This window comes from Rhododendron vialii, chromosome 3a (genome assembly GCF_030253575.1).
Source record: "Rhododendron vialii isolate Sample 1 chromosome 3a, ASM3025357v1".
NCBI classification, from domain to species: Eukaryota; Viridiplantae; Streptophyta; class Magnoliopsida; order Ericales; family Ericaceae; genus Rhododendron; species Rhododendron vialii.
In genome coordinates this window covers 8,725,964-8,747,317 of record NC_080559.1, presented here as the reverse complement: position 1 = coordinate 8,747,317, position 21,354 = coordinate 8,725,964, and the positions used below count along the sequence as shown (strand labels likewise).

General features: G+C 39.8%; 3 protein-coding genes and 1 long non-coding RNA gene across 4 annotated transcripts; 1 reads left to right on the top strand and 3 right to left on the bottom strand.

The window, feature by feature from the left end:
* Positions 1-2,055: 2,055 nt before the first annotated feature.
* Positions 2,056-7,055, top strand: LOC131319523 (uncharacterized). The gene is made up of 3 exons (XM_058349806.1): positions 2,056-2,619; positions 4,943-5,585; positions 6,229-7,055. The coding sequence occupies exons 2-3, from the start codon at positions 5,005-5,007 to the stop codon at positions 6,914-6,916; spliced, it is 1,269 nt and encodes a 422-aa protein (XP_058205789.1). The 5' UTR covers positions 2,056-2,619; positions 4,943-5,004; the 3' UTR covers positions 6,917-7,055.
* Positions 6,458-7,746, bottom strand: LOC131319525 (uncharacterized). Its single transcript, XR_009197988.1, has 2 exons — positions 7,607-7,746; positions 6,458-7,088 (listed from the first exon to the last, which is right to left on the bottom strand). It is a non-coding gene; the product is annotated as an uncharacterized LOC131319525 (long non-coding RNA).
* Positions 7,747-8,183: 437 nt separating this feature from the next.
* LOC131319522 (non-specific phospholipase C4-like) lies at positions 8,184-12,652 on the bottom strand. Its single transcript, XM_058349805.1, has 6 exons — positions 12,163-12,652; positions 11,544-11,725; positions 11,246-11,443; positions 9,775-10,184; positions 9,076-9,246; positions 8,184-8,765 (listed from the first exon to the last, which is right to left on the bottom strand). Exons 1-6 carry the CDS (start codon positions 12,607-12,609, stop codon positions 8,413-8,415), a joined length of 1,761 nt encoding a protein of 586 aa, XP_058205788.1. The 5' UTR covers positions 12,610-12,652; the 3' UTR covers positions 8,184-8,412.
* A 581-nt stretch (positions 12,653-13,233) lies between these two features.
* LOC131319524 (uncharacterized) lies at positions 13,234-20,599 on the bottom strand. Its single transcript, XM_058349807.1, has 8 exons — positions 20,477-20,599; positions 20,261-20,363; positions 20,045-20,149; positions 17,949-18,034; positions 16,626-16,858; positions 16,268-16,454; positions 15,305-15,488; positions 13,234-13,784 (listed from the first exon to the last, which is right to left on the bottom strand). The coding sequence occupies exons 1-8, from the start codon at positions 20,527-20,529 to the stop codon at positions 13,479-13,481; spliced, it is 1,257 nt and encodes a 418-aa protein (XP_058205790.1). The 5' UTR covers positions 20,530-20,599; the 3' UTR covers positions 13,234-13,478.
* Between the last annotated feature and the right edge of the window lie 755 nt (positions 20,600-21,354).

Here is a 21,354-nt window from a genome sequence, read left to right as displayed (position 1 = left end):
ATCGAGAAAATCAAACATAGTCCAACCATAAATAGAAAGTAGAATGATTTTCATTTTTGAGCATGCTAAATTATGGTAAGTGATCAGTATGATAAAGATATCACGTGTAGTCAATTGATACGATAGCAATAACACTCAATATTAATGTTTTTAATTTATCAAAACCGTTCTATTAAAAACTCAAATTACTAAATTCAGTCTCGAAAAATCACCGAATCAAAATTTCTTCTACGGTTGCGCCCTCCGAGTTGTTTCACGACTCCGCCAGTGGGAAGCTGGAGTAGTTTTAAAACTGGGACCCAACCCAAATGCGCCGCTCCTCCCACATGCCGAGTTGGTTGTCCGTGTCTCTCGTGTGCTGCGACCAATTTGACCTCTAAGATTTACTGCATTTTTTAATACTAACTCGGAAATCAGGGTCAATTTACGAATATCTCGATTAATCATATGAGCTGAATTCCACCACCCACGTATGGGCTGGCCAAAGAAATTGATAGCACCTGAGAAATTTTGAACTCAAAATCTTAGGAGTGAGAAGAAATTGATAGCACCTTAAAATTTCGAACTCAAAATTTTAGGAGTGAGAAAATCTCTACGGGTTAGGCCTTTGACCACTGGCGACTCAGTGGGGTTATTAGACTTGTAAGACTTGGGGAAAAAATTATTCAGTGCTCTGCGGTACCGCCACGTGGTGTCTTGGCTCAAACTCTTTCTCCACCACACATTTGTGTGCTCTTTACAACAAAGTATGTAGAGCTCACGCAAATGTATGATAAATAAGAGTTTGGAGCACCACCCCGTAGCGGCAAGGCATTGAAAAAAGTGGTTATTTCTCAAAATACTTAAGTAAAAGTAAAAAAAAAAAATTTATTTTTCCGATTTCTAAGACGAATCAATAACCTACAAAAATTTAACGCAAAATTAACAAATGCGAAAAAATTCAAATAAAAACAAAATTTTCAAATTTAAATTAAGTTCAAGAGAACTGTGCCTCAAACCGAACACAATGACAAGTACTCCAAAAGTTTTTTTTTTTTTTTTTCCCTTCGTGTTTCTCCTACTTCCTTATTTGTTTTGTTTTTGTTTTTTTGATCAGACTCCTCCTTCCTCATTTGTGATTCTCTCAGCTTACCTGAACCTTTTTTGCAAGTCGTCCCCACCATGTGCGCCTCTGAAAACGACTCTCTCTCTCTCTCTCTCTCTATCTCTCTCTCTCTATCTCTCTCTCTCTCCTCAGCGTTGTTTACAGCTGTATCCAATTTAGCGACCTTTGCGTATATACATGTATTTCTTCTCCATATATATGTCTATTTTAGCTACATATAGGAGTAGTTTATTTTTTGAAATGCTAACCATAGCTCTTCGGATGGTGGATAATGTGTAAAGTTCGTAGTTCCATTAAACAAAAGTATTTTAATATTCATAAATTTATATTCAGACTTTGAAATGTGAATTAAAATCGTAACTTATTCGGCATTACATGTATATTATACCATGCACAGTGACGGGTGGTTGGCGAGGAAGACTTAAAAATAATACATTTGTTACAAGAATAAATTTAAATATTTTTCTAAATTAAAAGAATTAATTGATATTTAGTAAATTGTTAATCTTTTTTTGAAATTCATGTTGAAAAGATTATTATTTGTAAGTCATTGTTTTCGTGAAGTATTATTTGATGATTTTTTCTACGGCCCGTGAAAATGAACTGGATCGTACAATTTGTCCGTCTATGGGTCTTTTTGCTCTCACTTTAATGATCAAAACTGTTCATATTTACAACTCAATATGAAGATATATCACAGCCGGAAATTAGATTGATTGGATATCATTTGATATTATTTTGGAACATATTTGTCTTAGAACATAACAAAATTAGAACACCAATTTAACTCATTTATTTCAAGACAAATGCATTCCAAAATTGTATAATCGGTTACCCAATCAACATAATTTTTGACATGATAAATGTTCTCAACGAGTTCTAAAATATGAACAGTTTGGATCATCTAAAAATACCAACTAATGGGTAAACTAGATGGTCCAGTCCATGTATCCTCCCCCTGCCGTCATCGCTCTCCTTTTTTTCATCGCATTTCACTTCCCTTTTTTTTGTTGATACTCCAGACTTCTCTTCTCTCTCTCTCTCTCTCTCTACATATACAGAAAGATACCCTTTCTTGATGTTTGTTTGTTTGATTAAAAGAAAATATTCCTTTACTTTCTCCGTCTATTTGGTTTCTTCTTGACTTCTCAAATAATGCAAAGCATTACCAAGCCTCCCAGGTTCAGACCCTTACCAAATGGATGCATGAAAATATATTGTTGTATTATGCACATAGTTTGCCTTTCTCGTGATGCGTGCAACAGTCTTGCCTGATATTCTAGGAGGGGTTTGCTTCATTCAATTAAAAAAAAAAAAAAAACCCTATACTTGATCATTGCCATTATTGAGAGAGAGAGAGAGAGAGAGAGTAGTCATGGGTGTCCCCTGAATGAATTTCTCTGGGGAATTTGTTTCCACTGTTTGAATTGGAAAGTGAAGGAGATTTTCCATGGATTTTGCTTCAAAAGTAGCTTTGCCGGGGCTTTGAAGGCTGAGAAAGATTCATAATAAAGGTGTGTGTTTGTTCTCATGCCTATTTATATGCTTATTACCATATCCTTGTCATTGTATTAGTTGTATTTTAGTTATAATTAATGGGTTTGACTTGTTTCATCTGTTTATTTTTGGTATGTTTGGGCAAGTAATTACATCGTTTGAGTTCAGGTTTTACTGGAATTTATGGGTTTTCACGTTTTGGTTTTTTAAACTCTGTTGATGATTTAATGTTTGCAGTTTTTTTTAGGTCAAGAGAAATGGGAACCACCCAAATGTGAAACTAACCAGCAGACTAATTTAAGTATTGATCATTGACTTCAATTTTTTTTGCAGAATTGCTAGAGTAAACTTTAAAGCTGTCATGATTCAAGATGATTGAGGAACTTATTGGGTTCTCAATAACCTGGTAGTGCTAGAAATAGTGAAATAGACACAACCGCCGTGAATTGTAACCTTAATTCCATTTTTATTTTCCGATAGCAGGATGTTGGGGCCAGCTTGCACGTACCTTGACTAATTCCAGAGCCCTAAAGTAACGACCGGACAAAGCCTCCAGTGGCCCCAAAGTTTGGAATGTTTGGTCTCCATGGGGTTCGAACATGTGACCTCATGGAGGACAAACCATTATTAGTTTTCTCATGCCCACTTACCCAAGTGCAATTTGTTCACCCTCCTTAAAAGATGGTGAACATTACCCTCCCTCTTATTGGTTAAAATGGTGTGGATCCCACTATAAAGTGATGTCATGCGTACCATATAATACACTTTTTGGTAAACATGACATCACTTTGTGGTGGGATCCACACCATTTCAGCCAATAGGAAGGAGGGTAATGTTCACCCTCTTAAGTGGAGGGTGAACAAAACTCAACTCCACTTATCCAGACACCTTGGGGTTTAACCTTAATTCCAATTGGGGAAAGTCTGATTTTGAAATGGCAAAGACCGACAATGTTTAGACAAGACTCTAAGCGTATTGGTGGAGCAACACTAGCTCTTTTACCAAATTTCATGTACCCCTTTTGGCTTCATTTGATTCTAGCAAATAATGGAGGAAAGGGAAAGAATATGCCTTAGAAAAAGGCCAAGGGACTTCCTCTCTTACTGATTTTCAGGCTATTTCTTTTCTTGTGGGTTCTGTGGGAATCAAAAGGAAGAAGGAAAGAAGCATATTTTTCGTCTCCAAGTATTCCTTTGACATGTATTTTTTGAGCAAAAATAGGAAAATAAAAGAGAAACAAATCAATCACCCAATGGGTAAGAAATTGAAGCTGATCTTGGAGTAGTCTTGCTTGCACCCTGCAAGGTTCTCTCGTGTTATTCCTCGATCTTTGCTGTAGTTGTCAAAGCTTTAGCTGTCTTACCAATTACCATCTAGCCTGTTGCATCGATTCAAATATTGTACTTTTTAGATGATAATTTTACAACTTATCATCAGATCCATATGAAAGTAATGACAGTTTTGGTTTGTATGCTTAAAATTCCAGTTTTTTTCCTTATCCTTGTGCATGTATGGGGGTCTAATCTTGGATTAAAATGTCATTAATCAGCCACATACGCACCCTTTTAGTTAGTTTGTAGGTTAGGCTACAAATAATAGAATGCTATGTGGTTATGTGCTGACATTGGAGTTGAAAATTGAAGTTGTTAACAAGCAAGTAGATCACTGGGAGTGTTAAGAGTTGAGAGTGTATGTGAAATGAATTTGTTTCACTGAGACAGCAACAGCATTCAGAATTTTTTCCCCAAAGTGCCTGTTTTCAGGCTTAGCCCAATTTCTCAAGTTCTATCACCAAACTACTATTGCACCCAACAACGCAGTTTTCTGACCAGTTTTTCTTCCAAATCCACCAAGGGGATTTCTGAAATGTGTGCACTCGATTTTCTCCTCTGACCAACCAGGGCTGTACGTGACATCATAGCATGCAGATTGTCAAGTTCTGCTATGAGCCGATGGTGGCTTAAGGAAGTATAGACTGTCAATTGGTGATTATAATTCTGATACTTTTTTCCAGCATAGATCACTGACACCCGATAGTTGAATTGCTGGTTGACATTAGCAATCAGTTTATATCCGATTAGAGATTTACTATAAGAATTGTCACCCTTTGTATAGAGTGTGTGTATGACCTCTATATGCATGTAAAAGTATACCACAGGAGCAGTATTACTTGCCCCATGTATGGTACCGACTTTTGTATGTAACTAATTACTGTCCAACAGTTTCTGAATCATAATATATAAAAAGAAATTCACATTGCACTTCTTGTTAACCCTATTGCTATTTTACGCGCTAAGATTTGAACTACCCTGATGTTTGGTTGCCTACGAATGTTGACAGGCTTGTTGGGTCGTTCAAGGTAAAAAGCTATTGATCAATGGGGGACGACTTGTGACACGCAAATGGATCCTAAGGCTTTTATCAGGTTATCAATTGGTTCACTAGGGTTAAGAGTTCCTGGAACACAATATTCTTCCACTCCGTGTTCATGTGAAATCCGTCTTCGTGGTTTTCCCGCGCAAACAACTTCAATTCCCTTAGTATCCTCTCCAGAAGCTTCACCAGATTTTCAGAGCATTGCATCAAGCTTTTATCTCGAAGAATCTAATTTGAAAGCACTGTTGACACCTGGATGTTTCTCAGCTCCTCATGCTTTTCTGGAGATTGTTGTTTTTGCAGGGTGGAAGGGGTCCCACTGTGGTGTTGGCGGCAAAAGGCAGCAGATTGGAACGTTTAGGTTAGAAGTGGGGCCTGAATGGGGCGAAGGCAAGCCAGTGATTCTCTTCAATGGGTGGATAGGGATTGGAAAGAGCAAAGAGGAAGGAGGGAAGTCCGGAGCAGAGCTTCATTTGCAGGTTAAGTTGGACCCGGATCCCAGATATGTTTTCCAGTTTGCGGATGAGACCAAGTTGAGCCCTCAGATAGTTCAGCTTCAAGGCACCATCAAGCAGCCTATCTTCAGTTGCAAGTTTAGTCAGGACAGGTGATCCAATCTCTGGATATTTATTTTCATGCTGCATCCTACTGTTGTTTAGTACTTTCCATTCTTATTGGTAACGATCATCGGGTTTTACATGAATAATGGAAAGCAGTAGAAGTTGATGTCGGAGAATATATAGGATCCATTCGAAGAGTGGTTTTGAAATGAAGGGATTGGAGGTTGAACTTCAAATAATTGTGGGCAGGTTTACTTTTAGACGTAGATTTGGTAATTTGAAACTTGAGGATATTATGGGGACAGTAATGATTACATTTTGTTAGGATCAGTTGTGAAAAGATTTGAGCTCCAATTGGGATCATTTGTAAAGGGGTTTCAAATGACCACAGTCACGAAGTTGGTTCAAATCCTTCAATCTAAAGCTGTTAAGTTTGTTGTTTAAGCATAGACCTACAATACAGAATCGAATTGAAGGTTTTACTTCTTGAATAAGTGAGGCCAAATCCATTTGTTTCAAAACCATAAATCCAAAGAAATCCTTTAAATTACCTATTTGTCCTTTATGCTGGCTACATCAAATAATGAAAATTCAAAACTCCATCCGGTGCCTATGGATTTTTTCTCATATTGCACTGCTAGTTACCCTGAAATTGTTTTTTCTGAAATTGCTGTAATAATAAATTTTCAGGGCATCTCAGGTTGACCAATTGAACACTTACTGGCCAAGTTCTTTTCATAATGCTAACCAAGAGACTGAAAGAAGGGAAAGGAAAGGATGGAAGGTGAAAATACACGACCTCTCCGGCTCCGCTGTTGCAGCAGCCTTCATAACAACTCCCTTCGTTCCATCAACGGGTTGCGATTGGGTTGCCCGGTCTAACCCAGGATCTTGGTTGATTGTCCGGCCAGATTCTTGCGGGCCTGACAGCTGGCAGCCCTGGGGGAAGCTCGAGGCGTGGCGCGAACGTGGCGTCAGAGACTCCATTTGCTGCCGCTTTCATCTCCTTTCTGAATTGCCAGAGGGAGGGGAGCTTCTAATGTCGGAGATCTTCCTCAACGCTGAAAAGGGTGGCGAGTTTTACATAGACACGGAGCGACGTGCCCACAAAGCAGCAAGCCCACTGCCAAGCCCGCAGAGCAGCGGAGACTTTGCGGCTTTGAGTCCGGTGGTTGGCGGATTTGTGATGAGCTGTAGAGTGCAAGGTGAAGGAAGGAAGAAGAGCAAGCCATTGGTACAGCTGGCGATGCGACACGTGACATGCGTGGAGGATGCCGCCATCTTTATGGCTCTTGCTGCCGCGGTTGACCTCAGCATTGAGGCATGCAGGCCGTTCCGGAGGAAGATCAGGAGAGGTACCACCCACCATTCTTGGTGACATATACCGCCTGTTACATATCAATTTATACATAGTGATGTGGTCCTGAATCCTGATTAACATCCATGAACTGATGAAGCCCGGATTGGCTTTTCTTCTGATTTTTGTGAAATGAAACATTTGGTGTGTATAGGGTCTATTTGTTTGCATTTATCATCTAGGATTAGTTCAACTGAGTCATGGTTAGGGCTGCAAACGAACCGAGCCGCTTGCGCTCGGCTCGTTAGTGGCTCGTTCAAGCTCGGCTCGGAAGTTAAACGAACGAGCTCGAGCCGATTTTTTCAACTCGTTTTGTAAACGAGCTGAGCTCGAGCTAGGATAAGCTCAGCTCGAGTCGACTCGCGAACTGGGGTATATATACTTACGTTTAGGATTTTTATTGTTATTTCATAATTTGTTTTTTCCGTTTTCACTTTCTAGTCAACCAAGGGAAGCGAGAGCACACGCACGCTAGTACACCTCCTCTCTATAGGAAAATGAAAGATATATACCTTCACAATCAAAATATTTTTGGTTGTATTAGGCTTATGCGAGGATATATATACATTTTTCGTTGGTTCGTTAAGGCTCGTGAACAAGCTCGAGCTCGACTCGCTAAGTTTTCACTGAGCTCGAGCTCGAGCTCATGTTCGTTAAAAACTTAATAAACAAGCTTGAACACCGCAAAGCTCGGCTCGGCTCGTTTGCAACCCTAGTCATGGTTGTGCTCTGGCTATACACGAAAGGAACTCTAGAGAAAAAGGTCAGTATGTTAACAGCTTAATGGCTGCTAGTTGACGGTGGAATTGGTTCCTAGGAACAGTCAAGGTGGGTGTAAGCTGGCTCGGACAGAGTCATTGAGAAAAAAGGACAACTGAGAGATCTTTTATCTTCTAAGAAGTGTTGGGCTAATTAGACCTGTGCTTGTCTATTTCGGGGGACAGAAGGTATTGAATCTGCGTGATCATTATCGATTTTTTTTTTTCCGGGGGTCAGAAATTCCTTGCGTAGTAAGGGACGCGGTAGTACTTTTTTTTTTTGATAACTCAAAGTGTCCGAACCAGTTTATGCATATGTTGGCTAAGTCAATTCCACTCCACTCTACTCCGAAACACAGGCTTCCTTTCCTTTTGATGGAGGTAATATTTATTTCTTGCACTTTGCTTGATTGTGTCGCTTGTAGTTGGGCGATCAAATCTATTCTGAGATGAAGTTTTCGGCAGTTCAAACAAAAACAGAACAAATTTTTTCTGGAATGTACTGTAGTGCGGTAGTATAGAACAGTTGCTTTCTTATGCCCGTTCAGTTCATGCGAACCCAAGCAGAAACAGTTGTATTGATGCGAAAACGATACGTGAATTACTGGATATCGAATTACATAAGGATCTAAACCTAGAAACAAAAGCAAGATCATATCATGCAAACAGACTTAGGTTGGAGTATCTCATATCTGGATACGCAAATCTTGACAGACCGAACTTCTTGTGTGTGCAAACAAATGTGAATCACGAAGTTTATCAATTGTTACCACAGGAAATACAGGAAAAGAACAAAGAAGCAAATGATTTCTTCAATTTTTCTGCTGCTGGCTCGGGTGGTACTAGATCTCCTGGGACACAAATGTGGGATTCATCCACGCCACTTTTGCTCGCTTTCTCGCACTCATTCAAGAATTCCTTGAACGCATTGTGAACATATTCAACGGCCTGGCCTACGGTCATATTCTCGACTAGTTTGTGAGGGTAAATATCCTTCTTATGGTCTCCACATAATGTTGCTGTCATTTGCACAAGTTCTTGTTGGAACTCAGTCAATTTAGCATCTTCTTTTGCTTCAGCCTCTCTTAGCTTCACCGGTTCCGGTAATGTAACTGAAAAATGCAGAACACCAAGGCCCAAAAGAAATTATCTCAACAGTCCCAAAGCAAATGAAACTTGTTAGTTTATACATTTGGCTCAAACTTGAAGCGATAAGTCTTAATCCGTATACAGTCATGATTGGTGCGATTGAAGTTCGGTTGAGATTGATTAACTTGAAAAGATAAACAAGTCGAAATTTCGAATCTCTGTAAAACGTTGAAGTCAAGTGTGATCAATCTTTACTAATTGGTTCTCCTTGGCTGCTTTGGAACATACCAAACATGAAGCGATACGCATGAGGCCAAGGCTATGTGGATTTACCTGGACAATCTGTTCTCGGGCTACTTCGGCTGAGAACACCTTCAAAAGTACCTGCCCATGCGTCTCGCTTTGTCAAGAACTCTTTCAGATCAAAAATCTTTTTAACGGTGGCCGGAAGGGAAGAATGCTCAAACTCTGACGTCGGATACGGTCCTGAAGGCCCATGCAACACTGCATTTTTCATGATCGAATACAGTTTTCCTTGGTCAGTGAAATATCCTTGAAGTACTGCTACACATATTTCTATAGTTATTGAAATTTCCCAAAAAGCAATGTTGTACGACTACAAAAGATTTACAACAATTTCCTTTTCTTCCTGAAGAACTAAAACATTGGTCGGAGCAGTAACATTTTGTTCGTTGTCGGGGGGCGCTGTATTAATATTACCAGCGTAGATCATGGCCGTCCATTAGTAAAAATAGGATTGTGTAAGGTAATTCACTCCCGGGCCTATGAAAGTGAATGTAGTGTCCTTATGTTGTACATTTGACTCCTCTATAGGAAGTGGGTTACAGGTGTCCATGTTAGATGACAAAGTGGTAAAATAAAAGCAAAAAGCCAAAGCGGAAAAGTAAAGTTTTTGAATAATTTTGAAAGTGGAATCTTGTGGGGGAAGTTTTGGTGAATGTGTAGTATATATTTCGTGGCAGAAAAAGTGTATTTAGAGGAATATGCTTTTGTAGTGCGATGCATATATACCTGTTCCGCGCTCAATCCATGGAGAAATCATGATGACCGGAACCCTAACACCGAGCCGGTCAAACTGAAAGTTATATGGCTCGGGGCCCACGATGCCATCGGGACTTGGAACTCCGGCAACAGGCGTTGGCACATGATCGAAAAACCCGCCATGCTCGTCGTACATGATGATGAACAGCATTTCGTTCCACTGGGGACTCGATCTCAGTGCCTCGTAAACTTCCTTGACGAATTTCTGGCCCTCGTACACATCATGAGAAGGGTGGTCGTCGTTACCTGGTAGGATTTTCAAGTCCCAGAACCTTTGCTCAACAACAACGTAGTTTGGTAGCTTCCCCTCTTTGCAGTGATTCTTGAATTCTATATCAAACTGGTGGAAGTTCTTTAAGTACTTCAGTTTCCTAAGGTTCCTGTGAACAAAAACAAAATTTTGTTTTATTAAATAAGTGGAAGCAATCACGTAATTAAAGATACGATATTTCACACATCTGTCGGGAAGTATTGTCAACAGCATCACGGTGCCATTTTGCAAGGGACCTCCCGCACCTATGTTGGGCCGAAGCTAAGGTCTCACCGCATGCTACGAGTACGAAACCACCAAGCGGTTACGGAGTCTTGAACCCGAGAATTGAGCTAGCTAGAAAAGGCAAGTGCGTACTTACCCCCTCTGAATCAACACCAACCGCTTGCTTTGTGAACAAAAAGCAAATCACGTGTACCACAATGAAAGTGAAGTTGTTGAACGACTTAAAAGGAATGTTAACAAACCATGGAAGTAACTTGTTGAGCTAGATTTACCCCTTTTTGGGTGACTCATACAGCCACAACAACTCAAGGCAATACCAAACACAACCCAATGGGCAGATCGAATTGACAAAATATATACCTCATCTATGGATATGGAAGTCCCGTGTTCAACTCCTCTCAACCTCTCGAGACCATCTGCACGCGATAACCACTGGGACGGAGCCAGGAAAGTATTCTTCGTGCAAGACTGCTTTCATTGGGGAAATCTTTCTCTAGAATCACTACTCTTGGTGAATTGCCTTCTCCCTTTTTTCTTTTTCCTTAGCCTCGTGTAACATCTGCTCTTGCGTGTTCGTAGGCTCCCTTTGGAAGACTTTGAGCATAGAAACGTACTTGATCTTATTCGTATTTGCTGACTAATAACTCAATATCCACTAGTGCTATAAAAATAATCAATGATTGACTGCCTCTAGAGAAGTGTTAATGTGCAGAAAAATGTCCCAATGTTCATGAAATACGCAAAGAAGTTTGCAAATTAAGTATTTCTAATTGGAAAATTTTTATTACAGTACAATTCTTATTGAATGACTTTCTGGGTTTGAACCAGAGAGACGCCGCGTAATCTTTGACCTTTTAAAAATGGTGTCACTAGTGCAGATCGATTTGTTTTAAACACTAATCTTCACAGAATCTGAATCATTAATTGTCAGAGTCAAGAATTTACCTATAGAACAGGGTGGCAGGAGGGTACTGATAGTATATCCCGAAGCTAAACCCACTCTCATCCAACGACTCGAATATCGTCTTCTGTGGAAACCCTTCTATCAACTTCAGAGTATCATTGCTCGTAGCCCCGTGCGACGTCGCCGAGTGCACAAACAACCTGTTCGGCTGCGTCGACGCCGGCACCGCCGCGAACCACCTGTTTGCATGCATGCACGTACTATATATTAGCTATAATTGTATTGTAATATCTACTCGAGTTAATAAAATTCTTCTTTCTTGATGAAAAAAATTACCACCTGTCGCACACGGCGTACTCAGCCACCAGCTCCTTGTAGATGGGCACGGCGTCCGGGTCGAACCCGTTCATCACCGTAGTAGACATGCCCGTCTCTGTTCTCTCAGCGTTCTGGGCGAACCCGGACATTGTTGGTTCGAGTTTTTTGGTGGCAGATTCGGAGCTCCATGGCTGGCCGAATACCTGGTCGTTTTTTTTTTAACAGCGAAGGGAAAATTTTAACCTTTCATGGTATAATTATAAAGTTTAGAAGGAACCAGAGCAAACGAAGGCACCGCAACCAGGAGGATGCATCCCAAATTAGGTTGGCACCCTAACTTCTCGACAATCATGATTCACAAATGCCACTCTAAACCCAAAAGTGAGAAGTGGAAAAAGGCAAGATGCCTGGCAAACTATAAGTGGACAAAATCAAGGGGTGGGAATTTCCGACACAGACACGACACGAAGTTAGCGAGTTAGGGTCAACTATTTCTGACACAAAATACAAATATGACTCGATAACACAAAAAACTAAACAGATCGAGTTAGGGTTGAGAGAATTCTAACACGAGCACGAGATGACACACGACAACAAGATGCCCACCTCTAGACTATCCTATACCATATTCTAAATATACCTGCTCGTACATGGCTTGGACGGAGTGGCCCGGGTCCTGGTCGACGTAGAGGGAGTGCTTGGCGAATGTGATTCGGGTCGAGTTCGGGTCGGATGTGGAGAGGAGGTTATATTCAGATCCGGTAACACCATTGATTTCCGGGTTGAGGGATTTCATCCACCCGAGCATGTGGTCGAACGAGCGGTTTTCTTGGACTAGGACCACCACTGTTTTTATAGGGAATTGGGTTTGGATTTCTGGAGCCATTTTTGTTGTTGTTGCAGTTGCAGTTGGTGGTGGTGATGATGGTGGTGGGGTTTGCTGTGATTTTAGATTCAAATTGGTTGAGTGCCTTTTAAGGTGGTGAGAAAGAGAGAGGAAAGAGACTTTGGAAACATGTGTATGATGGCTACTGGCTAGTTTAAAAACTTGTTCAAGTCGATCTCGTTTGCTTGTTGGCATTCCCATTTCAACTCCTTTTTATTCTTTGAGAATATTCCCGTCTCAACTCAACAGCGAGAGAGAGAGAGAGAGAGAGAGAGAGAGAGAGAGAGAGAGAGAAGGTGAGAGGCAGAGAGTTTCAAAACAAGTGTAATATTGGCTTAAGTTTAAAAACTTGTTGAAGTCGAACTCTTTTGTTTGTTAGGTTGGGATATTATCCCATTTCAACTCGAGAAGCAGTAGAGACTAGAGAGAGGGAGAGAGCTGGTTCGGTTGGGATAGTATTCTCATCTCAACTCCACAAACAACAAATAGAGACTAGAGAGAGCAAGAGAGAGCGCGCGCAATGCTACCAGTTACAGCTCGCGTATGTGGCACCCATTGAAGGAGGCAGGTGAACAATTCTCCTTAATCCCATCTAGAGTAATGGGACCAAGGTCCTGTAGTGCAGGGGATAGGGCACCTCGATGTGCTCGATCGAAATTTTGTCATCACGATTTGAGCCATTCAATTTGTTAAGATTTGCTAAACGCTGCAAGCATTTGAAAAATCATTTAATCAGACATTACATGATCAAGATCATGTATATACTACTGACCATCCATTTTCGTATGGCTGACCAAGGGACTAACTATAGCCATTAACAGGCTGTGAATAAAATACTTCCTTCAGCATAAACAATCTTGTTCAGATTTCACTCAGTTATACTGTAGAAGCCTCAAAAGTATAATCTTATACATGCTCCTAACCATGTAAATGGTATGTTCACCAAGCAAAACTGCAAGCAGAAGCATAATAAACTTGTACATACTCCTGACTCCTAACCATGTAAATGATAGGTTCGCCAATTTCAAACTCCAAGCAAAGGTGTGAGTTTATACCAAATCGTGCCAGGGTTACTCGCTGGAATTTGCGAGGCCAACCATGTTAAGCATATGGCGATCCTCCTTAAATCGCTCCAGCACTGTACCTTTGGCTGCGTCTAGCCTTTCATGCTGGGCTCCTTTCGGAACAACACCCCAGCATTCTATCACTTCTGGGCATATTTGGCTGGTCCTTGAGAGGCAGGGGCTGCCAAAAGTAGTGGATGCAAAGGTGTGCCCTTGGTCGAAGTTTGCTGAAAGGAACAAACCAAAGTGATTCACCTTCCCTCCAAAGCCTATGCCATTGGGAATGCTCGCTGAACTAAAATTCACAGCGCACTGCCAAGTACAGAGATTTTATTATGTTAGCATCGTGGCTCAGCATAAAAATGAGAGAGAGAGAGAGAGAGAGAGAGAGAGAGAGAGAGAGAGAGAGAGAGAGAGAGAGAGAAACTATGACCAGTCATGTCATCAAATTTAAGTGTTCAGGCTTGTCGTTAACAAGTGAAAAACCAAAAGAAAAGAAAAACACAAAAAAGGTAAAAGAAGAAGGCCATTGTTTTATGATCTTATTTTGCTTTATCTGGGTATTTAGGCCCTCAGGTGTATTGGGCTTTGTCCCATCAGGCTGTATCTTCCAACTTTTGGTTGGAACCCCTCTTCCCTTTCCCCCATTAATAAAATGTTTTTGCCGATCAAAAAAAAAAAGAAGGGTCTGATAAGAGTAGTATAAACGAGGGAGTGCTCACATGGTAATGCATCATCCACATTCTTAAATTACAATGGTTACAACATTAGAGGAATTGAAATGCAATCCAGTTAGAAATGGGAACGTGAATGAAGGGGTGGTCTTATTTCAGATATCTACATGTTTCAACTAATTTCCGTCAATCAAAGCCACTTCATAAAAGACGAATTTCCAGCCAGTGAAAGAATAAAAGAATAGCCGTTCATACTTCCAATAAACCTCACATTTCTCCCTCTACCTGCATGCATGTGTTCGGGGTAAAGATTTGTAGAAGGCTGGTCTCCTAATGACTAGTGAACAAAATCATTACAATTGGATATCACCAACCAGTATTGACGTGTTCTTGTCAAGCGAAATTGAGAGTTAACAAGAATTATCTCAAAAAGTGTTCCAATGATTTCCGAAGCAATCGGAACAGGAACTGTGCTACTGTCTGGCTATGTTAGCTGCTCCACTCACAGCTACATAATGCCTAATTTCAACTAACAGGTACTGTGACAAGAAGTTATGAACTATAAAGCACAGTGTGGGGAATGAGTGCGAGTACAGGGACGGGAAACGACAAAAAACCTAAAGACATAGGCTATGGGTACAGCAGGATATGTCAATATTTTTGTCATTATTTTAATAATCACGGCATGCTTCATTACGTATAACTAAGTTAAGACCTACCAATATACATTATTACTCCAGAACCCCTAAATTTTAAAAAGCATTATGAATACAACCATACGTACCAAAATAAGTACCCATCCTGCACCCAAGCTATACCATCGCCGTAACTCATAACCAAAAACTATAACGTACCAAATGTGTTTTTGGATTAACTGGGACGTATTTTGCCATACCCCTTTCCTGCACCATCGAGTACCCAGTACTCATATGCATCGTTCTCGGATTACCCGTGCTTCATAGGTAGTGAACCTTCCAAACATGAATTTAAGGATTGTGAGTGGGTTAAAATAAGCACACCAAGATGTGTTCCTCTTCCGGATGTTGAGATACTTCTCATTGATTGTCAAGGTGGGTAGTAAATATCTTCTGTGCATAGGAACTTGAAAGCAAAGTATACTTAAATATTACAAGGTCACCTAAGAGACCAGAAACTTACCCATTGTAAATTGTTGTTTGCTCCAGTGGGCCTGAAAATAGAAGCCCTCGGGTATAACTGAAAGAGAAAAGATTTCATATCTCCATAGAAATCCGCATGCCTCTCCCAAGGCTGAGATGCATAGCCTCCATATACATAACCTTCTTTATCCTTGATAATCAACACAGTTGGACCATCATCATTTCTGCAGTTCAATGGATCAAGTAAAGATTCCACTCCTACTTACAAACAGTAGCAGGCTAGCAGCAACCGAGAAACTGAAATCAAAATTGAAAAGCTTAGCACTTATTTTGCCACCGTTTTTTTTTTCTTTCTTGTCTCCCTCATTTGGGAAGGGAAGGATAGTGATGGCAATTTTATCCGAAACAGGTGGAAGCCTGAACCGGTCCGCCTCCAAAGGGGCAGTTGTTTTGAACTTTGCCTACCTTGGGCAGTTTGGCTAAAAATCAAAATAACAGACTCATTTCAATTTCGGTTTGGTATAAGAAAGCACCCACACCGAGCTCGAAACCGATCTGAATCACACCATAGGGATTCTTACTTACAAACGTAATTATTCTAGCCCAAGCCCTATCCAAAGGAATCGGGTGGGCCTAGGGTCGGGCTAAATCGGGTGGAATTCGAGCACGGGGCCTGATTTACACCCCTTCTAATCATGCGCTAGTGCCTAGGATTCTCACCACTAAGTTGCATTCCTCCATCTGAAAGGACTTTATTTTGGAGTGTCACAGTAGGCCAGGGTTCAGGATAAGCAAAGAATGGACAACAGTGAACAGTCTTAGATTTATTACTTGTTCTTGGGTTTTTAATGCTAGCAGCCATCTTCAATTTGCCTTCATTGTGTGTCAGTTGTTTCATTTGGGATGGTCTATCACTCCATCAACACTTTGCTTTCAATCGTGCCAATTTAATCGTCCTTTGTAGATACTAGAACAGTCTACATAAGAAGAAAGAGACACTTACGATATGCTGCCCATGAACGTGTTGAAACTCTGGCCATTCAAAGCACTGTGATACAACAATTTCCATTCATCCAGCTCTTCTTGGGAAAGAGCCCCACCTATATGCCAGGCATATTCCTTCTTCAACAATAACAAATTCGACTCCATACTCTGCTCAAGCAGTTGAGGAACTTGGGAACATGGTCTCCCTGCATAAAGAACTCCCGCATTACTACAAAGGGAAACGAATTGAAAACATTTTCCTTTAGCTTAAATCCATATGATTCTCAACTAGTATGAGATGGTGAGATTAATACAGAATATCTTCAAGAATCTCGTAAACATTACTTCAGTCCACAAAACTACATTAGAAACAAAACCTGGACCAGATGGTGACAACAAACTTCCAAGGTACTTCCTGACTGATGGGAGAACGGCACACCATTTTCTGAAATCCTCAAAAGACATACTACTTTGAGCACATCCTTCACGACTCTCAGAGAAATTTGCAGCATTAAGGAAAATACTAACAATTTCCTGATGTGGATTTGATCCCAGCTCAGAACCTAGTATTTCATTAAGCATTACCATTAACACAGCTTCTACGTCGGACCTGAAAATGACCAAAAGAAAACAAATCAACAAAAGCATAAAAGCAGGAAGGTTTACTGGAGTCTAGAAGCTTAGCTGTGAAATTTAAAGCTTAAATACTAAAATGCTCTCATCATAACAAGACTGTAGCAGAAACAATGCAGAGTTGACACCAACCACCCATGGTTTAAGTACCATTCACCATTCTCTTTCCTTTCTTTATCGTCTTTATTTAATAAATACACCTTACCATTTCTCAAGATGGGAAAGCAGAAATTACACACCAAATCTAAACCTATAAGAGAATTTCCTAACTAATACCATACTAATGTGTATTGCCAAGGTATATTTATCAGCCAAAGTAAAGAGTATCACTCCCATTAAAACAAAGAGTTAATGAGTGGAAAAGATGGTCACAATTATATATCCTACTTTCTCAAATAATCCGGAGTACTCTAAAACCCCAAGAAAACTAGCTACCACAGATGCTAGGCCAAACATAATTACGATTTGGGGAGCAACATAAGTTTCTAGTAACAGAAGTAACACTGATTGAGGAGGAAAAACTTGTCATTAACTCACTTAACTACCAAGTTGACACCATGCAGTTTGCAGCTTATATTTGACACAAATAGTAGCACTGGCCAGCAGAAGTTAGTATTGATATTCGTATTTGTCCTACCATCACAGCTAGTTTTGTTGTGTAACAAAGTAATCTTCGTTCTCCTGTATCATATTCTATATTTTAACAAAAGCATCCGACCTTATTGAATTAAGAAGCCACAGACAGTTCTTTTTGCTGAAACTGAAAAGCAGATATGCATCCAACCACAACAGAATCCATGTAGTCAGCAATCATTGGGGGTATGGGCAAGATATGCATCCCACACGCCAACTTTAATAATGCACATAAATAGCTTAACTGCTTTAAGTATCACATTGTGCAAGGATCAGCTATGCAAGTTCAGACTCAATAGTATGACCATGTGCGGGAATAGGAGAGGGCAAGATCGCAAAGCCCTTCCTAGCACATAAGTGGGTCCCGATATGTGACAGAGGGACTTTCAATATGGCCAAAAAGGTCAAAAGACACCCAGTGTTTAAAGTTCTACCTCCCAAAAATGCCATCCCCGGTGACATCTAATAACTGATAACTGAACTCTTCGATCTCATCTTTTGTTCCTTTCTCGTAAGTTCCCTGGAAACATAGAAATGGAAGCAGATAAAGTACGATGAAATGTACACGTATCATGTATGCAATATTTACATGATGCAATAACTGCAAAGTTCACATATGAAGACATGCAACAGCAGAGTTCAACTGAAGATATTTGGAGGAATTCTAAGGATTATTTTGAAAATTCCCAAACTTACCTATGTTTGGGTCAAAAGACATGAGGTCTTATGTCCTTCGGACAGCTATCATGGAGCGATTTGAAGATCCCGAACACTGAATGTTGATAAAAAAAAACAGCAGTTGAGAATACTAGCACAAGTGACTCTTCCTAATTTTCTCCCTAATACATATGGATTTGGGTTGCTCTACTGATCCCCATGACCACCTCCCCTTCTCAGACCAAACTGTTTGTAACTGATCAAAAATTTAAAACTATAGCTTCCCGGAGACAGGTCAAGAGTCTGCTACTTTCAGACCTTCCTGCTAATTAGTTACTAAATCTTCTAACATGTAGATTTTCAGGTTCCATTTTCTTTTATAGACTAAGTAGGAGTAATTGATACGGTTTACCATTTACATTTTCAAATAACTAAGGAAGACTGTCAGTAGAACTTTATATTGGGGCAGATAAATAATTGATTCACTTCATCAGTCCTTTCTCCATTGATACAAATGAAGACAATTCAAAGAATTTGGCCAAAACAGATTTTGTTGGTAATACGTGGATGTCTAGAATTCTAGATCAAGTAAGTTTCTTCATGGAAAATAAGTAAGGCACTTACCCATTAAAGACCCCACAAGCAAAGTGCATTGTTTCCCCAATAAATTTTTATCAAAAAGACACATAGGGCAGTCCTTTGTGCATGGCCATATAGCCCCCATAAAATTGTCTGAATGCACTTCAAAGGAGCCTTGCTTCAAAAGCAAAACTTCAACCATTGGAGACACATGGCTGAATATTCGCATATTATTGGGTTAGTTTTGACTTCAACACTCTAATGCAAGCTCCCTATAGATTTGCAATAATCATCTATACGCTATTTTGTTCGTTCGAACTTATTTTCTTCCTGGGGTAATGCACACTTCTTGAATCTAGATCATAAGTATTGAGTTTTCCTATTCTTCCGTACAACATAAAGTCCACCCCCTCATGCATCTTCTAACATGTCAAAAGGCTTACTAACGATCTTGTGCAGCTCAACATATGCCACACAACTCTTCTAGACCAGCTAGATTTCATATCTTATCAGCAAAACATTATCCTCAGTTCTGCTTCAGTACAACAACGGATAACTCATACAAGTATGGTTACTTGGAGATGTAGGGAAATGACAATCAACAGCTAAGGCTTTTAGGAACTCTTTTATTCGCAGATTAGAGCATTGAATTTCAGATAACAAGTCATGTGGGGATCGCATCTCTGACATTTGATTGATTTGAATGCTACAATTCTTGAGCAATTACATATCTATCAGACAATTAACTACACAAAACCTAGAACCGAATATGAAGGCAATTGAGCACTAATAATGTATCCTCTATACCAGTCTTTCAAAATTGCTCACTCTTACGGGCCCTCACTACTTGTCTGCCATATCAAGGATTTTTTGACAAGTACATGATTACGACATAAAACACTTAGGATCCAAATGTGTCATCCAATCACCCAAAGCACGAAACAAGCACATTAGTGGGTGTTAGTACTTAACGGAAGTGGTTGTTGTCTTAATGGTACGTGTAGGTAGCTGTTAGAAGATTTTAGTCAGTTAAATAGAGTTGTTAGAATTACAGAAAATCAACCCCTGGTGGTCAAGACATGGGACTTAGGAGTTTGCTCCCTCCTAAGGTCTCAGATTTGAAAGTTCTCAGGTGCTATCAACTACTATGGGGCCAGTCTATATGAGGCTCCTCGCAAGTGGGCGGTGGGATTGGGCCTCCAGGATTAGTAAAGGTGCACGTAAGCTGGCCCGGACAACAAAAAGAATCACAGAAAATGCATAGTTTAACCATTTCAAACAATCTACAACTCACTTTGGCAGTGACAAGGTCCTCGAAAGTGAGTCTTTCGTCGTTACGATTCCGCGTGATTACGTCGAACATTCGGTCGCCCAGAGGGCCATGTATTCCAAAATACGCCTGAAAATAATCAAAACCAACCCACCTACGCGTAAGCTTCGTTTGAATTTAGGGGGAATGATTTTGCAGCTAGAGAGAGAAATGGAAGGGTATAACAAATAAATAAATAACCTTGAAAACGGAGGGAGAGACGTATTGAGCGTTGCTTTGGGACTGGGCGGCGAGGGACACGAACAGGGCCTTGAGATCTTCGAGCTCCTTCTGCGTGAATGCTCTGCAATAACAGCAATAAGTAAGTCGTCGAGTTGGTTCTTGAAGCGTACTTGGGAGAGAGAGAGAGAGAGAGAGAGAGAGAGAGAGAGAGAGAGAGAGAGAGAGAGAGAGAACCTGGTGGCGGAAACGAAGTGAGGATCGCTGGAAGGGGACTGAGCGTTGCCCATTGTTCTCTCATCTCTAGTGTCCCCACTCCCCAGTGATATTTATATCTTTGTTAGGCGTTTTTTTTTTAAAATGATTTTCACACCCTATGTTTTTATAAATGCACCTTTTTCGTCTTTTAATGAAAAAATCATAAATAAAAAATAAAAATTTACAGGAGTTCTAAAAGAAAAGGAATGAAATGCATTCATAAAAAAAAAAAGTCTGAAAATCATTTCCTGCTCTTTTGAAACAAATACTTTTGTTTTCAAATTATCATCTACCTTTGTTTTCATATTGTCTACCTTTTCTTTTCTTTTTTTGAATAAAAAATAATCTAGGATTTGTTTGTAAGATATTGAAAAGAAAGGGGACGTTGGTTCACAAAGGAAGTGAGAGGAAATTAAGCAAAACAAATTTTGAGCACATCATAAATCTCTCATTAGTTTCACATATGTCAAGAAAGAAAAATGAGTGTTCCAAAATTTAAGCAAAGCTTGAATAAAAATCTAGGAAAGACATGCTTCTTCTGTAACAAAATACTACTAATTAGTATAAAAATTTCTTACTATAAAGGCTCCCCAAAAGGTTATTTATGTTTTCAAATTTAAATAATAAAATTAATACATGTAAATTTAGATTGTTTGGAACTAAAATTAAGCGAAACCTATCAAATAACATTCATATAGTTTTTAATAATATTTTGAATTAATGCATATAAATATTTCTATTAAAGTGTCTACAGATTCAAATATGGACATTTATCTTGAAACATAGAAAGTGATATATATTTGTTAAGATTTAAATAATGTATTAAAATATATGATTCTTTTATTTTTTTATTTTTG

Coding starts and splice junctions, on each gene's coding strand:
- LOC131319523 (XM_058349806.1), top strand. CDS start 5,005: ATGGATCCTAAGGCTTTTATCAGGTTATCAATTGGTTCACTAGGGTTA. Junction 5,586..6,228: donor TGCAAGTTTAGTCAGGACAG/GTGATCCAATCT, acceptor ATAAATTTTCAG/GGCATCTCAGGTTGACCAAT.
- LOC131319522 (XM_058349805.1), bottom strand. CDS start 12,609: ATGGGAATGCCAACAAGCAAACGAGATCGACTTGAACAAGTTTTTAAA. Junction 11,444..11,543: donor GAGTACGCCGTGTGCGACAG/GTGGTAATTTTT, acceptor GCATGCAAACAG/GTGGTTCGCGGCGGTGCCGG. Junction 9,247..9,774: donor ATGGATTGAGCGCGGAACAG/GTATATATGCAT, acceptor TGAAAAATGCAG/TGTTGCATGGGCCTTCAGGA.
- LOC131319524 (XM_058349807.1), bottom strand. CDS start 20,529: ATGGGCAACGCTCAGTCCCCTTCCAGCGATCCTCACTTCGTTTCCGCC. Junction 18,035..20,044: donor AGGACCTTGTCACTGCCAAA/GTGAGTTGTAGA, acceptor CTATGTTTCCAG/GGAACTTACGAGAAAGGAAC. Junction 13,785..15,304: donor CAAACAACAATTTACAATGG/GTAAGTTTCTGG, acceptor TGTACTTGGCAG/TGCGCTGTGAATTTTAGTTC.